Here is an 18,731-nt window from a genome sequence, read left to right on the forward strand (position 1 = left end):
CCAGAAATAGAAAACCCTTTATTAACATGTCTGACATTTACAGTTTATTGGCTAATCCACGTCAACATGCACTGAATACGAACCTCTACGATAGGGTTGTGCCAACTACAACGGTTCACTTGATTCGAAAACTCATCGGAGGTTATTTCAACTGTAATGAATAGCACTTAGACCTAAAGTTACGGAACCACCCGGCAAGGCCTCCGCAGGAACTCAGTCCAGTGGATCTCCACAGGAGTACATTCTCAAGCAGGAGAAGGCGGCACAAACCACGGGGCAGTGGCGATGCCCGCGGGCCGTGGGGCTGGGCGTTTTGGCAGCAGCTCTCCAGCCCAGCGTCCCTTGTGCACCGCCAGTCGCTGCCGGGCAGTCCGGCGCGGCCACCGCTCTCCAGGCCACGGCGGCAGGACCGGCCTATTCCAGCAAAAGGAGGGAACTGTGAGAACATAAAAGCCACTCACTCCTGTTCCTGGTGTTCCAGAGCTCCCCTCGGTGTCACGTCAGTCTCAAGTCTCTTTCAAAGGTGATAGTCCTTCCCAGAAGCATGAAGCAGTCGACAGGTTACAAGCCCACCCAGCAGAAGGCTGTTGCAAGCACAGACTGTTCAGTCTCGTCCCCTCCCATCCTGAGAGTGTATCGGTGCTCACGGATCTTTGGTCGCAGGAGACAAGAGGCGCCGGAGCCGGCGGGCGAGGGCCCTACATGATGTACACTTTCTCGGCCTGTGAGAAGTGGAAGACCTCTTTGGTTCTCGGGCAAACCACCTTATCGTCTTGGCGGATCGACAGCAGAGACTGGAAGGCAAGACCAGAGCGCGTTAGGAGAAGCAGACGCAACATAAGGCAGCTCTCTGCCACACCGGGGATCCGGGGACACGTCACCGCACTGAGCAGACTGGCGCTCCCGGCGGCGCCGCCCACCCCGCCCCACCCCGCTCACGTTGTAGCCGTAGACATAGCCGTTGGGCAGCATCATGGGGGGGTTATTCTCGTTCATCACATCGCCTGAGATCTTGCAGACCAGGCGGGAGTTGGCACAGTGCGCCATGGGCAGGGGCTGTGCCAGCTTGTTCAGGGAGCGGCTGCACACGGGGCAGTCGGGGCTCCTGGAGCTGCCGTCATCCTTGTAGCACTGTCTGTACCTCGGGTCAAGGAAGGGTCACGGAGTGGCGGGCCAGGGTGAGCAAGGGGCACAGAAGCCACTCACTGCCACATGGGCACCAGGCAGAATGCCGCTGGCAGGAAAACAGCCTGAAGCCTGAGCAAAACGAGGCCAGGGGCCCCTAGCCCAGGCCCCTCCCACACTCGGAGAGCAGAGAACACACACCCCACCCACACCATGCACGGTCCTCAAGGTGGGACAGCTGGGAGCCCTGTGACCTGGGCAGTTCTCAAGGACATCAGAGAAGGCTGCAAGCGACAGAACAAGCTCTCCTCTCGAGCGGTCACGCAGGCCCTGGTTCTCGGTTGGGCCTGGCCAGGTTCCAGCAGCGGCCCTGGGACAGTCACTAGTCCCGTCACAGGCAAGGCCTGCCCTGTGCCCAGCGTTACATGATGACTAAGAGGCAAACAGCCCGGGCGTCCTGGTGGGGGCCACACTGCATTTGAGAGTTACCCACATACGCTGGTGTCAGGCTGCCCTGCCAGAGACGAGACCACCTGTGAGCTCATTTGAGAAGACACCTGGCTGGGACAGCAAGGGCTCAGACCAACCAACATTCCAGAGGGTTCTTGGGAACCACACAGAAACAGTATTCTGAATGGCTCGAGTCCCAGCTGCTGGAAGACACCCAAACGTTCGTGTTACAGTGACACGGTGAGCATGCCCGCTGTCTAGCCGGCTGGTCTACCAGCAGCACCAGGCGGCGTCAGCCAGGGCACCGCACACAGTGAAGAGCATGGTCTGACCTTGGGTGCGTGCAGCGCCCGCTTGCTTGTGGGGCGCAGGGTCACGGCACGCGCCCGACGGGGGCTGGAAGGATACGGTGTCTTGATCGCAGAGAGGCCGGCCTGCAGGGTGAGGGTGAACACAGAGTTGTTCCCCAGCTGGTGCAGCCTGTAGTTGTCATACCGGAACTGCTGGGTCAGCATGCGCCACCGGGCGGGGTCCAGCAGGTCCTGGAAGATAAGGGCGGGGCTTCAAAATGCCGCCGGTGCCACAGCAGCAAACAGACGCGACACTGGCTCCATGCGGGTCACAGGCAGAGAACGGAGCACTGCCCCTCCCAGCCAGAGGTGGCACACAGGCGACCCCCAGCCACTGGATGCCCTGCGGCCTTGTGACATGGACAGGACCCAGTGGGCCAGAAGGGCAGCCCAGCACACGTGCTCTGGAACCTCGTGCTGAGGGCACTGAGGTTTACGTGGAAAAGACTTATTCCAGAAGAGAAAGAAGACTAAATCTGCTTAATGTCTGTCCCTAAAATCACCAGGATTACACTCAAAGATGTGTGTGTGTTTGGAAAGCACAGACAGAAGCCAAGGGGGTCAAGAGGCCCGTCCTGGGAGGGGGCGCTGCTGGCCGTGCTGTGCGAGCCCCTCAGGGCCCTCGAGTTTAGGGTACACGTCACTCAGTTAAAAATCTGTTTTAGTCTTTTCACCCAGCATGGTCCGTGGGCGGTTGCGCCATGGCCGAGGGCTCTGGGAAGTGACAGCCCCAGACCCTCTGCTTCAGGCCTCTGGTGGGGCTGCCTCGTTCTGGACACTGCTTCACGTGTTTTTTGCGTGACCCACTTAGACCCGCCTGGGACCCCCCATCTTGGGGGTGGGGACCCTGCTCTCTCGTGTGGCAGCTCCATCCCATTTCCAGTGCTCCAGTCCTGCGCGGTCCTCCAAGCCTCCAGGCTTTGTTTCCGTGACACGGCGCTATGGCAGCGCTCATTCTGTTCTCCATACCTCAAACTGCCTGTTTCCTCAGAGCCTAGGTTCTCCCGCCTGTACCTCGGTCTTTTTCTTTTGGGTTGCCGAATTTCTCCCGCCATCATTCACAGTTAACATGCCATTTCCGTGGGCTGTGTTTGTCACCGGGTGGGCACAGCGGTTTGCTGCGCCCAGTCCTCCTGCCTCCGACGCAGCGCAGCCAGGCCTCCCAGGGAGGGGACGGGCGCCACACCCTCCTGAGCCAAGCGGCCTTTCATCTGTTTCTGACAAATCTCCAGAGCAGGGATGAAAAACTTAAGATGCCACCAGTCAAAACCTGAGTCTCGACTCCCTTCCTGGGGCTCTGTGACCTGTGACTCAGTCACTACACAGCTCCCGTCAATGCAGAACGGTGTGGACTCACCAGGCGAGAAGCTGCCAGCGCCCTCCAGGAGGCCTGCAGCTCAACACTAGAGGCGGGGCGCCCCGGGAGGTGTATTCACAGCTGGGGGTGGTGCAGGGAACCTGAACAGACAGCAGCTCCAGGCCCAGAGACAAGGCTGGGCCGCCCACAAGGAAGGACTACACCTCGCTGCCCGGGGAGCAGAAGGTCTGTCCCCACAGACTCTGTGTGAAGGCACTGGGAGGGGGGCCTCTGGGAGGCGCCCTGCTCATGAGGCAGGAGCCCCACGGATGGGCTCAGGGCCGGTAACAGAATGCCTGCTGAGCTGGGCGCTCCGCCACGTGAGGACGCAGGACGAGTCTGCAGCCCAGAGGAGGCCCTCCCCTGACCTCACACTTCCTGCCTCCAGGACTGTGAGAAATGGACATGTGCTTTCACAAGCCCAGTCTGTGGCGTCTGTTACACCAGCTGGAACGATGGAGACAGACGCGAGTACAGAAGTGGGTGCTGTGTGACGAAACCTCCCAACGTGGAAGCGACTGTGGGGCTGGGTGGCTGGGCAGAAGCTGGAAGTGCTGGGGGTGCGTGCCGAGAAGAGCCTGCACTGCTGTGGATGGACCTTCCGCGTGACTGCAGCAGCCTCAGGCCTGTCTTCAGGACATGTGGGAATGTGCGCGGGGGGCTAGTGGGTGGCTCTGAGCAGAGGACGACCTGTCACTGAAACTGGAGGGACGGCAACGCGTGCCACTGGTGGAGCCTGGCCTCGTGCACTCACAGAACCTGGCTGGAGCTGTCTAAGCAGGGGTGCCGCTGGCTTCTCAAGCATGACACGCGAGAAATGGCTACAAGCCGGGTTGTCCACCAAAGGAAGTCAGTGGGACTCCAGCATCTGAACTCCTCAGACTGCTGGGGTGTGAAAGGGAGAGAACGTACAGGGTGTGGCCCAGCAACCTGACGAGGGGACCAGTCCTTTATTAAGCAGCCACCCTGGCGGGAGAGCCACCGTGAGACCTGTGGGAGGAGACAAGAGTGAAGGAGGCCATCGGATGTGGATGTTGGACGGGATGTTATTTTGAGACACAGGAAGAACCCCACGGGCTGCCCTGCCCTTCACAAGGGGCCATCGCCTGGCCCCACAAAGCGTGGGGGCTGGTTCTCGAAGCCGCACGACTGCGGGACGGACTGAGCACAGATGTGCCAAGTGGCCCTGGCACAGGGCAGGGAAAGGCCACGACAGAAGGAGCCGTGACTAGGAAAAGCAGGAGAAACGCAGAGGCTACACCTGCCTGGCTGTGGCCCAGGGGTCTCCAGAGACGTAGGCTGAGGCGCAGTGCTTGCCAGGCCCCAACACCGAGGACCCTTGTGATCCTGATTTCTCACCAGCAATACCGGCATACACGGGAAGGGCTGCCTGGCAGGCTGGTCATGCTCTGCGTGTGGCCGTGACTGCAGACCGTCCCCTCACAGCCCCAGGGCCCACAGGCGTGGTTACCTTGTAGGGGGAGATATGCGTGTCTGGCGGGAAGGCCAGCATGCCCATGACCTGGCGGACCTCGTCCAGCTGGCTGCCTTCGGCCTGACTGAAGTGTTTCCGTGCGTGTCTAGAAAACATGTTGGTTCATCTAAGTCTGTGTCTCCATCTCTCAGAATCTGAGCTCCGTCTACACTCGGGCCTGGGCCGAGCTCTGCCAGGGTCTCAGCAGTCTCAGCCGCCCCCTCTGCACTCAGAGCCGCCCACAGTGGCCAGCACCGTCCTGGGAGGCCAGATACGGGTCAGAAAGGATGAGCACACCGGTGGTAACAGCGCTCGCCCGGCTCAAGCACAAGGGTTAGTCAGCAGGAACCTCAGGCCCACGGCAGCCCAATGCCCACGCTCACAGAGCTGCCTCTGCCTGAGGCTGGACAGGCGGGAGACCACCACTGGCCCAGCTGGTGGCTCTATGGGGCCATCACGAGGCTCAGGAGTGACGGCCAGCATCCCTGCCCTTCTGCTTGGACCACCAGGCTAAGGTCACTGCAGCCCCAAGGACAGGCCCAGCAAGCCCTGGACACTGCACCATCACTGCTCTGTCTGATGACCACGACAGAAACCCCCAGGCTAAGGACACCTGACTGAGGACCAGCCCCATCAAATCGCTCCTGAACTATGGAGCTAACGGCACTTCCCCAAGTGAAAACAGCCCACGCCTCCTGCTGGTACCAGAGACAGAAGCAAGTTGGCCATCCCTGGGTAGGGCCTGCCAGGCAGGGAAGCCCCGCCGACAGCCCCGTGTTTCCCTCCCCAGAACCCAGATCTTGGGACCCAGCCGCCACCCTCCGCTGGGAACCGCACGCCCATCTCGATGCCCTACCTCACGGCGTCCAATCTCTTGTTCTGCCGGATGAGCTCAATGAACTCCTGAATCCTGAGGCTGAACTCCAGGCAGCTCTGAGGGTGAAGACCAGACAAAGGCTGAGACGGTGTCACCGGGAAGCCACACCCCCCGCAGACCCTCAGATGGCCCAACACTGCGCACACCGCTGCGGGAGCTCAGAGCCACAGGAGGCAAATCTGGGGCCTGACCCTGACTGCAATCCACCGTCCACACCTCCCTGGCTCTGCTGGCCTGGGGCCCAGCCTCTCCTAGTAAAGCCTCAGCTAGGGTGGCGGGGGGCACCACAGCCACCCGCAGGGCCATGCCCTGGGGACAGCTGGGCTGGCCGGACAGGTGTGACCCGAGGGTGAGGAGCGGCCCGAGTCCCCGCTGGCAGCTCAGAGTGCAGCAGCTGACCGTGTGAGGGGCTGTCCCCCAGTCTTGTTACTGTGAAGTCGGAAGCACGGCGGTGCTCACTCAGCTTCCTGCTCCCAGCGGCATCTCCTCCTGTCACCAGCCTTGCTGTGGCTTCACCTCCGCGGGCATCGGAACCACAGAATCAAAGTCACGCCCCCCCGACCTGCTCATCTGTCTGTCCCCCCATGCCAGGGACCCCTGGGTGTAGGGGGAGGCAGGGCTGCGCGGAGGCCCGCACGCCTGGTGGGGGGACGTGCAGAAGGCAGGAGCAGGCAGCACTGGGCGGGGTCACGGGCCACACAGACTCTCAGGGAGGCATGCCAGGCAGAAGGGAGGGCCAGTTCAAAGACCCGGGAGGTGGGCTGCTGGCTGGGACCAGGCAGAGTGGGCAGGTGCTGAGAGCTGGTCCGAAGCCCCAGGATTGGCCGAGGGTGAGAGCAGGGGACCGCGGTCCAGCTGTGTGTCTGGAAGGTGTCAGTGGAAAGCTGCACACGAGATCCCGAGGGCCGCTCAGGGAGCATACCACCAGCGGGGTCCTCGGCATGGAACCCAAACCTAACGTGGAGGTCTTAGTGGTACCGACCTAATTGGGGCGAAAAACCTGTGGCTGGGAGTAAGGGGCAAGCAGGCCAAAGTAACTTTTGTGACAGAAGGTGAAAAGCTGGATCACTTCACAAAAGTAGTAACTTAAACCATAATACCTTCCACAAGGTTTCAGAAAACACTATTTCCACCCAGAAACAGAACTATGTGGACTAGAACAGAGACGAATCTTAGGGTTCTTCCCCCCCCCCTTGTCATTTTGACTTCCACAGCACCCAGGCCCCAGGATGGAGGAACGGGGACTGTCCCCACCAAGTCCAAACGTCTGAAATTTAAACTCAAGTCTACAGACTGCAGGCACTTCTCCCGCCGGAGCCTCCAAGCTGCCCACAGATGACGCAGCTCAGCAGTGACTCCCCAGGCTCCAGCAACGCTCCACGGACATGAGGGTGGGGCTGCTGACATGCTGCCAAGACCTTGGGGACCAGCCAGGCAGAGGTCCAGAGCCGCTGACCCAGCGCTTGCAGCCAGGGGGGACCCCTGCCCTTGCCCACCTCCGACCTCTCACATGCCTGACTGCACCTGGGTGGAGCAGGTGCTGTGTGCCCAATGGCAGGTGTAGCACAAACCAGGAGGAATGAGGGCCTTTCAAATGCCAGAGCAGTGGGGAGAGATCCCGCTGGCCTCCAGGGCGCCCCATGGCCGCCACTCCTACTCCCAGGGCCCTGACTAAAAGCAGGGGAGCCCCTGGGGGTGTTCTCCAGGTTACAGCTTTTCACACTGACGTGCTCTACTATTTATGATGGCTGTTTGTTCTACGAGGCTAACTTTCAAATATAGCAGGTCCTGAGTCCCGTCTTTTGTTCCACATTTCATTAGAACACCGATGAGATGCCGTGAGGACTTGACTTTTGTTTACGTCAATCACACTGCAAGACAACTGGCTTTGTTGTATGTCATTCCGCTTAAAGCACAGAACCCTCGGACGGCGCTGGGGGCTGACTGCAGTCCACTAACGGGGGGTACAAACACACTGGAACCTGGGTGTTCAGACTCCAAGTGTGAGCACCGCTGCAGATGACCCTGCCAGGTACCGGACTCTGGCCACGCCTGTGCTACCTGTGAAAGGTGTGGCACACCCACAGGCACGCAGCTCCGTCACAGCTCCCTGTGCGCACGTCCTCAGGTGCAGAGATCCCAGTCAAGTCGACAGATACTATTAGGTTGGTGGAAAAGTAACTGCGGTTTTTGCAATCACTTTTAACCTTTTAAATCACAACTACTTTTGCACCAACCTAGTAACATGAACACGCACTATTTCCAAAGTGCCTTCTAGCTACGTGAAACGTGGATCTCAAAGCTTCTTTTCTCCTCTAGTCTCCTGATGGATCTGAGGATCCCGCTGGCGCCCTAGCGCATGTGCGAGCACATGCGTGCACTCCTGTGCACACAGCTGTCCAGCAGCTGAGAACCCTGACCTACCCATCTGTATTTTGTGTGATGCTGTCATCAGGGCACCTTTCAAGCCCGCCTGAGTGGGCAGTCTTGCTGCTGTGCCATCAGGTGGGGAATCGGACCTGTCCGCGGGTGTTCTAGGAGCACGTCACTGTGCCATCGAGACGCCTTCCAAGTGCACTTTGGTGACTATGTTCTTTCAAGTTCGACAGCCATTGGTGGTTTCAGCCCAGCTCGCGTGTCCCCACGGCCCGCGGGGGTGTGCCCTCACAAAGCAGCCGTGGGTCTGGGAGGGAGTGGGGCTGCAGACACAACCTGTCTCCACGGGAAGCCCATTCTCCTTCCGACCTAGTTCCCGCTGGGGGTCCACACGGCCGTGGGCCGCAGCAGGAGAGGAGGGCGCGTTACGTACCAATTCTGGCTTTCCTTTCATGGTTTCCATACCAAGATCCTCACTTTCTTTAGGGGAGCCACTGGCCACTCTACTTTTCCGTCCCGGCTTCACGTCATGCTCGCTGTGACGGCCCTGAGTGGCAGAGAGTGTCACCCTTGGCTGCTCACTATGTGCACACGACAAACTCAACCAGGGAGGGGTTAAAGGTGCTCGGTTTCGAAAACAGAAAACAAAGTTTTCTAACGGAGGCGGGGAGGTTAATATACGGTAAACATTTCTGGAAGCCCCTGGGGTGAAAACACCTGTAACTTGTGTTTAAGTGTCTATTTTGTAAGCTGCGGTGGGTCTCAAGGAAAGCTGGATGCAGCAGTCTCCTAGCCTGGACCTCTGCAGCCCTGCAGGTGGACAGGGCTCTCCCGAGTCTGTGACGATGCCGGGGGGAAGGACTGGGCTCCACCCCAGCAGTGGCTACCACGCTGCTTACACGCGGTCGGCACCTCCTCCCTCAGAACTCACGCTCAGAACACTGGTCCAAACCGTAATGCAGAAGGAGGTGCACCACCAAAATCACCCCAAACCCACACCAAACACAACAACCCCAGCCCAAGGCCACAACAAAAGAACTGTGAACCAACGGGTAAAGGGGCCCGGTCCTAGGGCGGGTGGCAGCCTTAGGCCCCGCCCCGCCCCGCCAGGAGCCCCTCCTGCGCCCAGGTGCCACCCCTGCCAGCCCGGGCTCGGAGCCCTGGGCTCATGGCCCCAGCGCACCTTCATCTTGCGCAGTCGAGATTTGTTGTCGTGGCACCAGGCCAGGCAGGTGGCCGTCTCACGCCTCTCCAGGGACTCCTCCACTTCTTTGGCCGTCAGGAACATCTCGATGTTCACTAAGTCCTTGGGGGAAGGGAGCGGAGCGCGCTCAGAGCACTGGACCCCCGGGCTCCACCCCACAACCCACCAGACCCCTTCGGCCCCTGCCAGCAGCCTGAAACCCACCCTGGCCCATGGAGTGCGTCAAGCGCCAGACACGCAGGCGCGGAGGGATGGGCACGGCCACCCAGGCCTGTGCCACATTTAGATACCGGCTTCCAAGTGCAGCGGAGGGCAGCAGCCCCCAGCAGACCCTGGGGGCTGCCCCCATTTCACCCTTCACAGGAAAACCTGGAAACCCCAGCAACCCATCCCCTCATTTTCTGTTTTGTTTTTTCCTCTGAGGATTTATGTAAACTTGAGAGTTTTGAGAAGGCGCGGATTGTGTGGCGCAGGTGTGCCAAGCCCTGGGGATCCTAGCGGGACCAGGCACCGCAGTGACACCCCCCCCACCAACTCAACCCGCGGCTGCTGCCATTGGGGGGCTCCATGTGGTGCCCTGGGCGCACAGGCCCCAGCAGGAGGTGGGGTACAGCCCGCAAGAAAGGCCTCCTTGCCACACAGAGCGAGATGAGGAATGCTTGGCCATCAGGAAGGAGGGAGCCATTTGGAGAAAACGGGAATTTCAAGGGTAACCTGCTCTTCCCTCTGGAATGGACGGGAGGAACGTCCAACGCAAAAGCCCTGGCATCTTGAGAAGAGACAGACACCCCTGCCTGCGGGGTCCTGCAGCCAGCGGCCAGTATGGTGTGTCTCAGGCCCCACACCCAGCCTGCCAGCACTACCAAGCGCAGGACACACTGTCCACCCGGGGTCTGTGTGGCACAGCATGTGAGGAGGTAGCCGTGGGACTCCCGTGTCCAGGCACCAGGGCCGGGTAAGCTCCGGCAGAAGCTATGGCGGGAGAAAGAGCGCAGGGTCACTCTGGTGAAAGCAGACGAGAGACAAGCTTCCTGTAAACTCAGGCACCTGCTCTCTCTACCGGAAAACAACAGCGGAGAATCCATGTTAACTGCTCCGGGGCTAAAGCAGCCGCAGTGAAAACCGGCATTCAGGGAAAGTTGAATAAATGAGGAAACCAGCATCAGAGGCCCATCACGTGGCAGCCACAGCTTAGCATGCAACTGTACCCGGGGCCACACGGGCCCTCGCCTGGGTCTCCTGCAGGACCACAAGGACCTTGTGGCAGCCGACAAGGGCACAGGAGCACTGGGCACAGGGGTGTGCCCGCTGGTCGGCACTGGCAGTGACAGCACTCCAGGCTCTGTACAGCACCTGACAGGCCACGGTCCCGAGCACTGGGGGAGGGGAGGAGCAGGCCGCGGGCAGACACTGCCAGGTGTCCGCAGCCTGCAGGGCCCGACACGGGTTTGGATAGCAAGCCTGAGGATGGCCATCAGAGCCAATGGGAGGGGTGAACGCACCCTGCTCAGAGCACGGTGAGCAACGCCTCAGGGGCCACTGGTATCCTCTCACCGTTGCCCCTCCATTTTCCCTCTTTTTTCTGGAACCAACAGGCAAATGTTGGGGGTCATAGATGAGGCTCGAGTTCGCCTTTCTCTGCTGTCTTCACCTTTTTCAATTTTGCTCTAAACCCCCCAAGGAGGCCTCTTCTGCCCGCACCTCACGACTCACTTGTGCCCTCCCTCCACACAGTGCCAGATCTTTCCAGATCTTTCTCTTTCCTGCTGATGGCTTGACAGCCAATGACCCTTCGTTGTGGGAGTCACCCAGCTGGCTGGTGGGCAGCCAAGGTGTCCACCACAAAGTGAAACTGAAAACCAGGTGTCAGCCTGCCCTACGGAGATGCCCACACCGTGACTTCTCACGCAGATGGATGTGCTGCCGCCCAGCGGCCTGCCTCTCCTCCATGGCTGCACGTGGGACTCAGCCACGTCTGCGACGGCCTGGTGCTCCCTCTTCATTGTGTCTTTTGATGAACGACCCCCACACGCCAACCTCCTCCATGTTGAGTGCCCTGGCCTGTGGGAGACCTGCCCTGAGGGCATGAGCACATCTCCTGCTGCATCTGCTTCTAGAAGCGCCCTTCACTTCTGCGCGTGCTGTGAAGCTGGGGGTTCTACGTGGAAACCCGCAGTGGCCACACAGGATGGCCAGGACCCCGGCCACAGCACGGCAGCTCCAAGCTGGATCACAGCAGCAACTCGCTCCAGGACCCCAGCAGCGCCGGTGCCCTCGTACCCTGGTCTTCACACAGCAGCCACGTGAGCCGTCAAACCCTCCTCTGCTCAGCCCTGCCCAGGCCGTCTCCATCAGGGGCCCGCGGTCTCCCCACCCTGCACATGGTGCTCCCACTGCCCGGACCCTCCCCTTCCTTCGCCTCCCCGTTTCCTGGATGACACTGCCAGCCTTCCTGCCCATTGCTGCACATGTGGTCCTCACAGAACCCCGTCACGTGCCCTGGGGCCAGGAGGTGCAGGCAGCCCTGCTTCCCAGCGCTCAGGGTACACTCAGCAACGCCCTCACAGGTGCAGGGAGGAGCGTAGGTGGACAGGCATGAGACCTGACTGGGATTGGGGGCCCCGCTGCCCAGGGCTGGGGCATAAGCAGAAGCCCCCATCTGCTGCACGAGTATGAAGGCCCCTTCATACTCGTGGGGGCCTCCCGACGCAGCACAGAGGACGGACACTAACGGGCTGAGGGACTCCTGCCACTGCCCGGGACTGGGACCAGGACAAAGACAGACAGGAGTGGAAGGCGGGATGCATGACCAGGACCTGTGGGTACCTGCATGGGGGCACGAGCTCAGCAACAAGGGGGACCCGAGGCCACCTCCTGGGAATGGGGGATCTTCTGTGGGGTGCAGAGCTGCCAGGACTGAGGCCCATTCACACACGTGAAAGGGATGGGGTCGTGGTGGGGTGCACATGTACCCAAGGCCATCAGCGCCTGGACTGACTGAGGAGACGAGGGAGGAGCCCCTCAGGAGGGCGGTGGTCTCAGAGGGTCCAGGTGCGTGGCAGAGGAACAGCTGAGGCGGGTCCCCCCAGGATGTGAGGACCACGAAGGCATTGCTCTCTGCAGAGGCACTGCCACCAAACGTTTCAAAATGTGGTTGTTTTACTTAACGTGGGACATGGGCATCACCTTAAATCTGTACAGAGACAGATGGGGTCAGGGGAGCAGGGACACGCTCTGGTTGGGGCAGCTCTGACCGCTCACCCCACCATGGTGGACGCTGGCCTCGGTACAGAGCCAGTGACCCCGGCTACAGGGGCCCGAGGGCTAGAAGACAGATCCGTAAAGACCAGGAGGGGCAGTGAGGTCACCGAACGCTACTTCCGCCAGGCCCCGAAGCCCTCCTGCGGAGGCTCCCAACGGCCTGGCTTCCACGGTGCGGGTGGAGCACAAGGTCCCACGAGGACACACAGCGGCCGACCCGTTGGAAACCGCGCACCCACCTCGATGCCGCTCTGGCGCGCCAGCCGCACCGCCGTGTTGTAGTAGCCGCAGCGCAGCAGGTGCTCCGCCATCATGCGGTCCATGCGCTTCCGCTTCCACAGCCCCGCGGCTGCAGGCTGGTCGCTGCTGTGCTCCTTCAGGTGCTCGATCCGGCGCTTGCACAGCTGGGCGCTCTCGTCCTCCGCCTGCACGGACTCCACCGCCTGACACGCACACAGCATGTGTGGCTCAGGGCACGGCGGGCCGCCGGCCCCAGCTGCCCATCCCCCCTGCCCTGGCCCCTGCGGCCTCGCTGCCTGGCACTCGAGCTCTCAGTCTGTTATAGCTTCTGGGTAATGAAGCCATCGTTCGTGACAGTGACAGAATTCACACAGCTAGACAGACAGCAATGGCCTACACCGGCGCCACCTGGCGCAGCGGCCTCTGCCCGCCACCTGAGGTGTGGCAGGGCCTCCGAGGACCTGAACCTCAACCTCCCATCACTGCACGGCACTGGCCAGCACAGGCCCGGGCCCTGATCGGCCCCTGTCTGCTCCCGCACACCCCACTATTTTGCCTTGCAGCCACTGCCCAGAAGTCAGGTGCCGGGACCCCTGCTGCTCTTTACAAATGGTCTTTTTCCTCCAGTTGCTTTTAAGATCTGTCTCCTCTTGTTTCAGGAGAACATGTTATGAGTTTGTGTTTGCTTATCCTGTCTAGGGTCTGAACTGGTGAGCTCGTCGGCTCTGAAAACCACTGGTCCTCCTCCTGGAACCGTCTCTGCTCCTGCCCCTTCTGGATTCTGGCAAGCTCTGCTCTCAGCCTTTACAGTCTTACTCTGTATACTTTAGCTTTGTATCTCGGGGCTGCATTCTAGATAATTCTTCAGGCCTACCTTCCAGTTCACAAACTCTCACGTTAGCTCTATCTGATGCTGAAGTGTTAAAATGTTTGTTATAAACAAACATTTGACTTTCTCATTCTCAAAGTTTGCCTTTTGTAAACTCTTGAATCATTTTTTCTTTTTTCAAGGAGGGCGCAGCTCACAGTGGCCCATGCAGGGATCAAACTGGCTACCTGGGTGCTACCAGCACCGTGCTCTAACCAACTGAGCTAACCAGCCACCCTGAATCACTGTGCATCTGTTCCGTTCTCTGTAGATATTTTCAAGCTCTTACACTTCAAACACAATCCACTATGGTATCGGATCACTTCTGTACCTGAAGTCTGTGCACACCCCTTTCTATCGTCTCTGCTGCGTCTCAGTCATGGTGTCTTGTATACCTGCTTACCTCCGACTGGGCTGGTTGCTGTGCTCCAATAACCGGATGCACAGGGCTGAATGCATTTACTCTGCCTGGACCACTGCCACCAGGCTGCAAGGCTGCAGTGCTGTCAGAGGTGTCTACTTAGGGGGCACCGTCACCCAGGGGTACTGGTGCAGGGTCCCATGATCAAGCCCCAGGAGGGTCTCCCCAAGGAAGCAGCAGCAGCTCCTCCCCACACTGCCCCCTACCCTCCACCTCTGGGGATCCCTTTCTTATCAGGAGCTCTTTGATACTTTCAGTAGATGCTTTAAAATCTCTCATCACACTTTTGGGTTATTCTCAGTGGGCATATAAGTCCAAAAGTCCCATCTACCATTCCCAGAAACAAGAAACCCTAAGTGCTGTGTTTTTTGTTTGTATTTTTAAACTTTTTATATATTTTAAGTGTGTTTTTTCCAGAACCCATCAGCTCCAAGCCAAGTAATTGTTTCAATCTAGTTGTGGAGGGCGCAGCTCACAGTGGCCCATGTGGGGATCGAACCAGCAACCTTGTTGTTAAGAGCTCACGCTCTAACCAACTGAGCGACCTGGCTATACCCCTAAGTGCTGTTTTGAGGTGGAATTCTAAAAAATAATAAATCAGTCTGTTACCTATCCTGGCCTCCCTGATCTGGGCCTGGGACACTTTGGAGCTAGGACAGCCCGGCCACACGGGGAAAGGAACATGGCGCTGGAAGCCGGCCTGGGGCTGCACAGCGCAGGTGGCAAGGAGGCGTGCCTGGCAGAGCGCTCCTGCACTCTTGCTGTGACAGCCAGCCTCTCTACCTCAGGCCCACCTGGCCCCGGTCGTGTCACAGCTCCCGGAGAAGACGCCCCCCTTTTCAGGACCCGGAGGCCCAGAAGCAGCACCGACCTTCCTCTTGAGGACGCTAAGCTTCTCTACTACGCCGTCCAGCAGGCTGACCACCGAGTCCACAGCAGGGCAGCTGCTCAGGGTCTTCTCCAGCTCGGCCACCACCATGGTGACGTGGCTCGTCTCGCGGTCGATGTTCTTCTGAGCAGCTCGAAAGCGCTTGTTCAGTGTTTCATAGGGCACCTGGAAAAGACAAGAGTGCTGAGGCCCAGGCTACCGTGCACGAGTGCCCCTGCCCCCTGCAGTCCAGCCAGCCTCCTGCGTGCCACTTTCAGAGGCAGAAGTCTTAGGGTTCTTCGTCTCTAACACCTGACTGAGACCCACACAACACTATGTGACTGGAGGCCACTCATGTTCCTGCACGAGGGGACACGCAAAGATGTACTGTCCCCAGACTGCAGGGCTGACGGAACACGGACAGACGCCAAGGCCAGCTCCACAGACGGGCATATCCATCTCTAGCTTTCATCCAAAAAGGAAGCAGGTGATGCCGTAACTTCTTCAGGCCGTCCCGGTATCCAGTCCCAGGTCATATTGTGAGGCTGTAGTCAAATCGCACTTTTTCATCTTTTGATGAAAGAAACCAACTCGGGACCTGGTGCCCTTTTGGGGTACAGGTAACAGGACCACGGCACAACATCGCCAGTGGGTGAGAGCGCCCAGAATCCATATGCAGACAGACCTCGGCTGGCATGCCCTGGGTGTCCAGCACTGTCGACGCTCTTTACAGCTCAGACACGCCCTGGCACCTCAGCGTCTCCTGGACCTGTGCCAGCCCCTACACTTCCACTTGACTCACCTCCAAGTGACCGCCGCCCTGCCCACGCGAGGACTCAACCTGTCCTGGGCCCTCAGGGTCTGTGCCCGGCCACACGCTCGGCAGGGCTGAGTTCCAGGACCCCACCTCTGCTGCCGCGCCGCCATCTGCCAGCTCCTTGCCTGTCCCTCCTGTCGGGTCACCCACAGCTCCTTTACTAGCCGCTCCCCAAACGACTTTTACCAAGTGCAAGAATGGACTTTCAGAAATGCCGAAGATTCCAAAGCAGGCCAAACTGCTATCTGAGAACAAGGGCAAAATTAAGACCCTCTCAGGTGCGAAGGGCTCTGAGTTTCATACCAGAGAAACTCTTTCGGCGAGGAAAGTTACTCAGGGACAGTCCTCAGCCAAACAAAAACTCGAAACCCACACAGTAAGATGAGGGGAGTTACAAGACATGCAGCAAAGAGAGAGCCAATGAAAGATACACACAGTCAGGCCAAGAAAAAGATGCAGTGAGCCTAAAAGGAAAAACGACATTGCCTAAATAAAATGGATAACATGACTAGAAATTTAATAGACTTTGGAAGAATTCCAAAAAAGGGAAAAATAATATATTCCTAAAAGCGCAGGCAAAAAAATCAAAAGTAGAGAAATGGGACCACATCAAACTTAAAACTTCTGTGAAGTAAAGGAAACAAGAATTTCCTTTGGCAAACTCGGAACGGGAGAAAATATATACAAACCACATACTGACAGGGGGGTTAATATCCAGAACTTACAAAGAGCTCCCACAAAATCCCCCAATAATCTGAGTGAAAAATGGGCACAGGACTTGAATAGACATTGCTACATTTCCTATGGAAACATGCAAACGAAAAGACGCTCAGCATCACTCATTGTGAGGGAAGCAGCAGGCAGAACCATAGCGAGGCCCCCCTTGCGTCCAGGAGGACGCCACTTTCAAAAGGCAGGCCCATGCTGGCGGCCGCGGGGAAAGGGAACCTCATAAACCGTCGGCGGGACGCAAAGCGGTGCGGCCACTGTGGGGAACAGTCCGGAGGTTCCTCAGAAGCTAACATGACCCAGCAATCCCACTTCCAGGTATACATGGAGTTGACCCTTGAAAACGCGCAGTCGAAAATCCACCTTTAACTTAAGTCTGCTCTCCGCATACATGGATTCCCAAGCGCGGAGTGAAAGTTTCCATTGGCAGTGGGTTGAACCCATGGATGTGAAACCCAGGGACACAAAGGGCCGACTGGATATTTCTCTACATCCCCGTAGAAGTGCACCGGTGCGGTTCACACCACGCTGCCCACTGCAGGCCCGAAGAAGTGGACACCGAGTCTCAGAGGCATCACACACCTCAGTTCACAGCAGCGAAAACGGGGAAGCCGCCGAGTGTCCATCAGTACACAGAAGGATAAAGGAAACGTTCCACACAGTGGAACGTTAGTTGGCCTGAAAAAGGCCATCCTGCCATAGGACGGACACGTCACAGTGAGCCTGGAGGACTCTGCTAAGTGAGCCAGACATAAGGACACACACCGTACCACCCCATTTCTGTGAGGGCCCCCGAGTAGTCAAATTCAGAGAGATGGGGTAGAATGGTGGGTGCCGGGGGCTGGGAGAAGGGGGGCGTGGGGAGCTGCTGCTCCATGGTGCAATGGCCCGAACGTGCCCCTCACAATGCGGCTGGAGCACTGACCTCACTGCGGGGGAATCTGGAGGTGGCGCCTGTGGGAGGTGATGAAGTCATGAATGGATCAGTGCCCGTAACGGGGGACCGGAGCTCTCTCACTCCTTCCACCACGTGAGGACAGAGATAGGCAGCCTGTGACCCAGAAGAGAAACCTCACCAGAACAGGAGCATGTTGCAGCCTGACCTTGGACGTCCAGCCTCCAGAACTGTGAGAAATACATGTGTTCTTTCTAAGCCGCCCAGTCTCTGGTACTTGGTTGTACTCAGATCACTGTTTTGGTCATTCTGTCCCTCGCATTCCCACATGAATTTTAGGGTTGGCTTGTCAATTTCTGCAAAAGAGCAAGCGATGGTCTACATACAGATTGTTTGAATCTATAGATCCACTCGGGAAGTACTGCTGTCTTCACAGTCATATTCCTAAGGGCTTTGTTATTTTCGGTGCTATGATAAATAAGATTGTTTTCTTGGATTCTTTGTTCATTTCTAAGGTATAGAAATACATCTTATTTATATACTGATCTCGTATGCTGCAATCTTGCTGCACTAGTCTGTTTGTTGTAATAGGTTTGTGTGTGTGTACATTCCTTAGGATTTTCCACACACAACAGCATTTCATCTGCAAATAGTTCTACTTCTTCCATTTCAATCTGAAAGCCTCTTATTTCTTTTTCTTGCCTAACTGCCCTGATTAGAACCTCCAGGACAATGCTGAATAACAGTGGTGAGAGTGGACACCCTGGTCTTTTTGCTAATCTTAGGGGGAAGTTTTCAGTCTGTCACCACTAAGCATATGTGTTAACTGTGTGTTTCCTTTACCAGGTTGAGGAAGTTCTCTGCTATTCATGGTGTGTTGAGTATTTTTATCATGAAATGGTGTTGAATTTTGTCACATGCTTTTTTTTCTGGGTCTATTGAGGATGAAGTTTTTGTCCTTCATACTAGTAACATGGTGTTACACTGGTGTTTGCACGTTGAACCAACCTTGCATTCTTGCGGTCATCCCACTCAGTCACAGTACATACTCCTTTTCCTATGTTGTCGGATTGCTTTCTAGCATTTTTCTGAGGATTTCAGCACCTATACTCCTTCGTATGGAATACAGGTCTGTAGTTTTCCTGCAGTATCTTTGAGTGGCTCTGGTATCAGGGTGACACTGACCTCATAAAAGGAGTTGAGAAATGTTCCTTCCTCTTCTGTTTTTTGGAAGAGTTTGTCAAGTATCAGTGTTAATTCTTCTTCAAACATTTAACATTCACCAGTGAAGCCATCTATCTGGTCTTGGGCTTTTCTTTACGCAAATTTTTTCAAATCTCTTTAAATGTTATAGACCTGTTCAGTCATCGTTTTTTAATGTACAAAATAGCAACTTTATATGATTCAATTCAACACATT

At 57.5% G+C, this 18,731-nt stretch overlaps 1 protein-coding gene across 4 annotated transcripts in view; it reads right to left on the reverse strand.

Moving 5' to 3' along the window:
* MAEA (macrophage erythroblast attacher, E3 ubiquitin ligase) overlaps positions 1-18,731 on the reverse strand; it is a 28,857-nt gene continuing 10,126 nt past the window's right edge. The window contains exons 2-11 of one of the 4 annotated variants that reach the window (XR_013991745.1): positions 14,875-15,057; positions 12,714-12,917; positions 9,193-9,315; positions 8,443-8,556; positions 5,613-5,689; positions 4,754-4,862; positions 1,984-2,117; positions 940-1,135; positions 648-794; positions 1-436 (exon numbers count right to left, since the gene is read on the reverse strand). Coding sequence is in view for 2 of the 4 variants with exons in the window: in XM_081026362.1 (XP_080882488.1) it covers positions 699-794; positions 940-1,135; positions 1,984-2,117; positions 4,754-4,862; positions 5,613-5,689; positions 8,443-8,556; positions 9,193-9,315; positions 12,714-12,917; positions 14,875-15,057 (1,236 nt within the window). In the remaining 2 variants the exon portion in view is untranslated. Of the gene's footprint in view, positions 795-939; positions 1,136-1,983; positions 2,118-4,753; positions 4,863-5,612; positions 5,690-8,442; positions 8,557-9,192; positions 9,316-12,713; positions 12,918-14,874; positions 15,058-18,731 lie in introns of all 4 variants that reach the window. The other 3 variants (XR_013991744.1, XM_081026362.1, XM_081026363.1) reach the window with 3 other exon arrangements.

Source organism: Rhinolophus hipposideros (assembly GCF_964194185.1).
Source record: "Rhinolophus hipposideros genome assembly, chromosome: 1".
NCBI classification, from domain to species: domain Eukaryota; kingdom Metazoa; phylum Chordata; class Mammalia; order Chiroptera; family Rhinolophidae; genus Rhinolophus; species Rhinolophus hipposideros.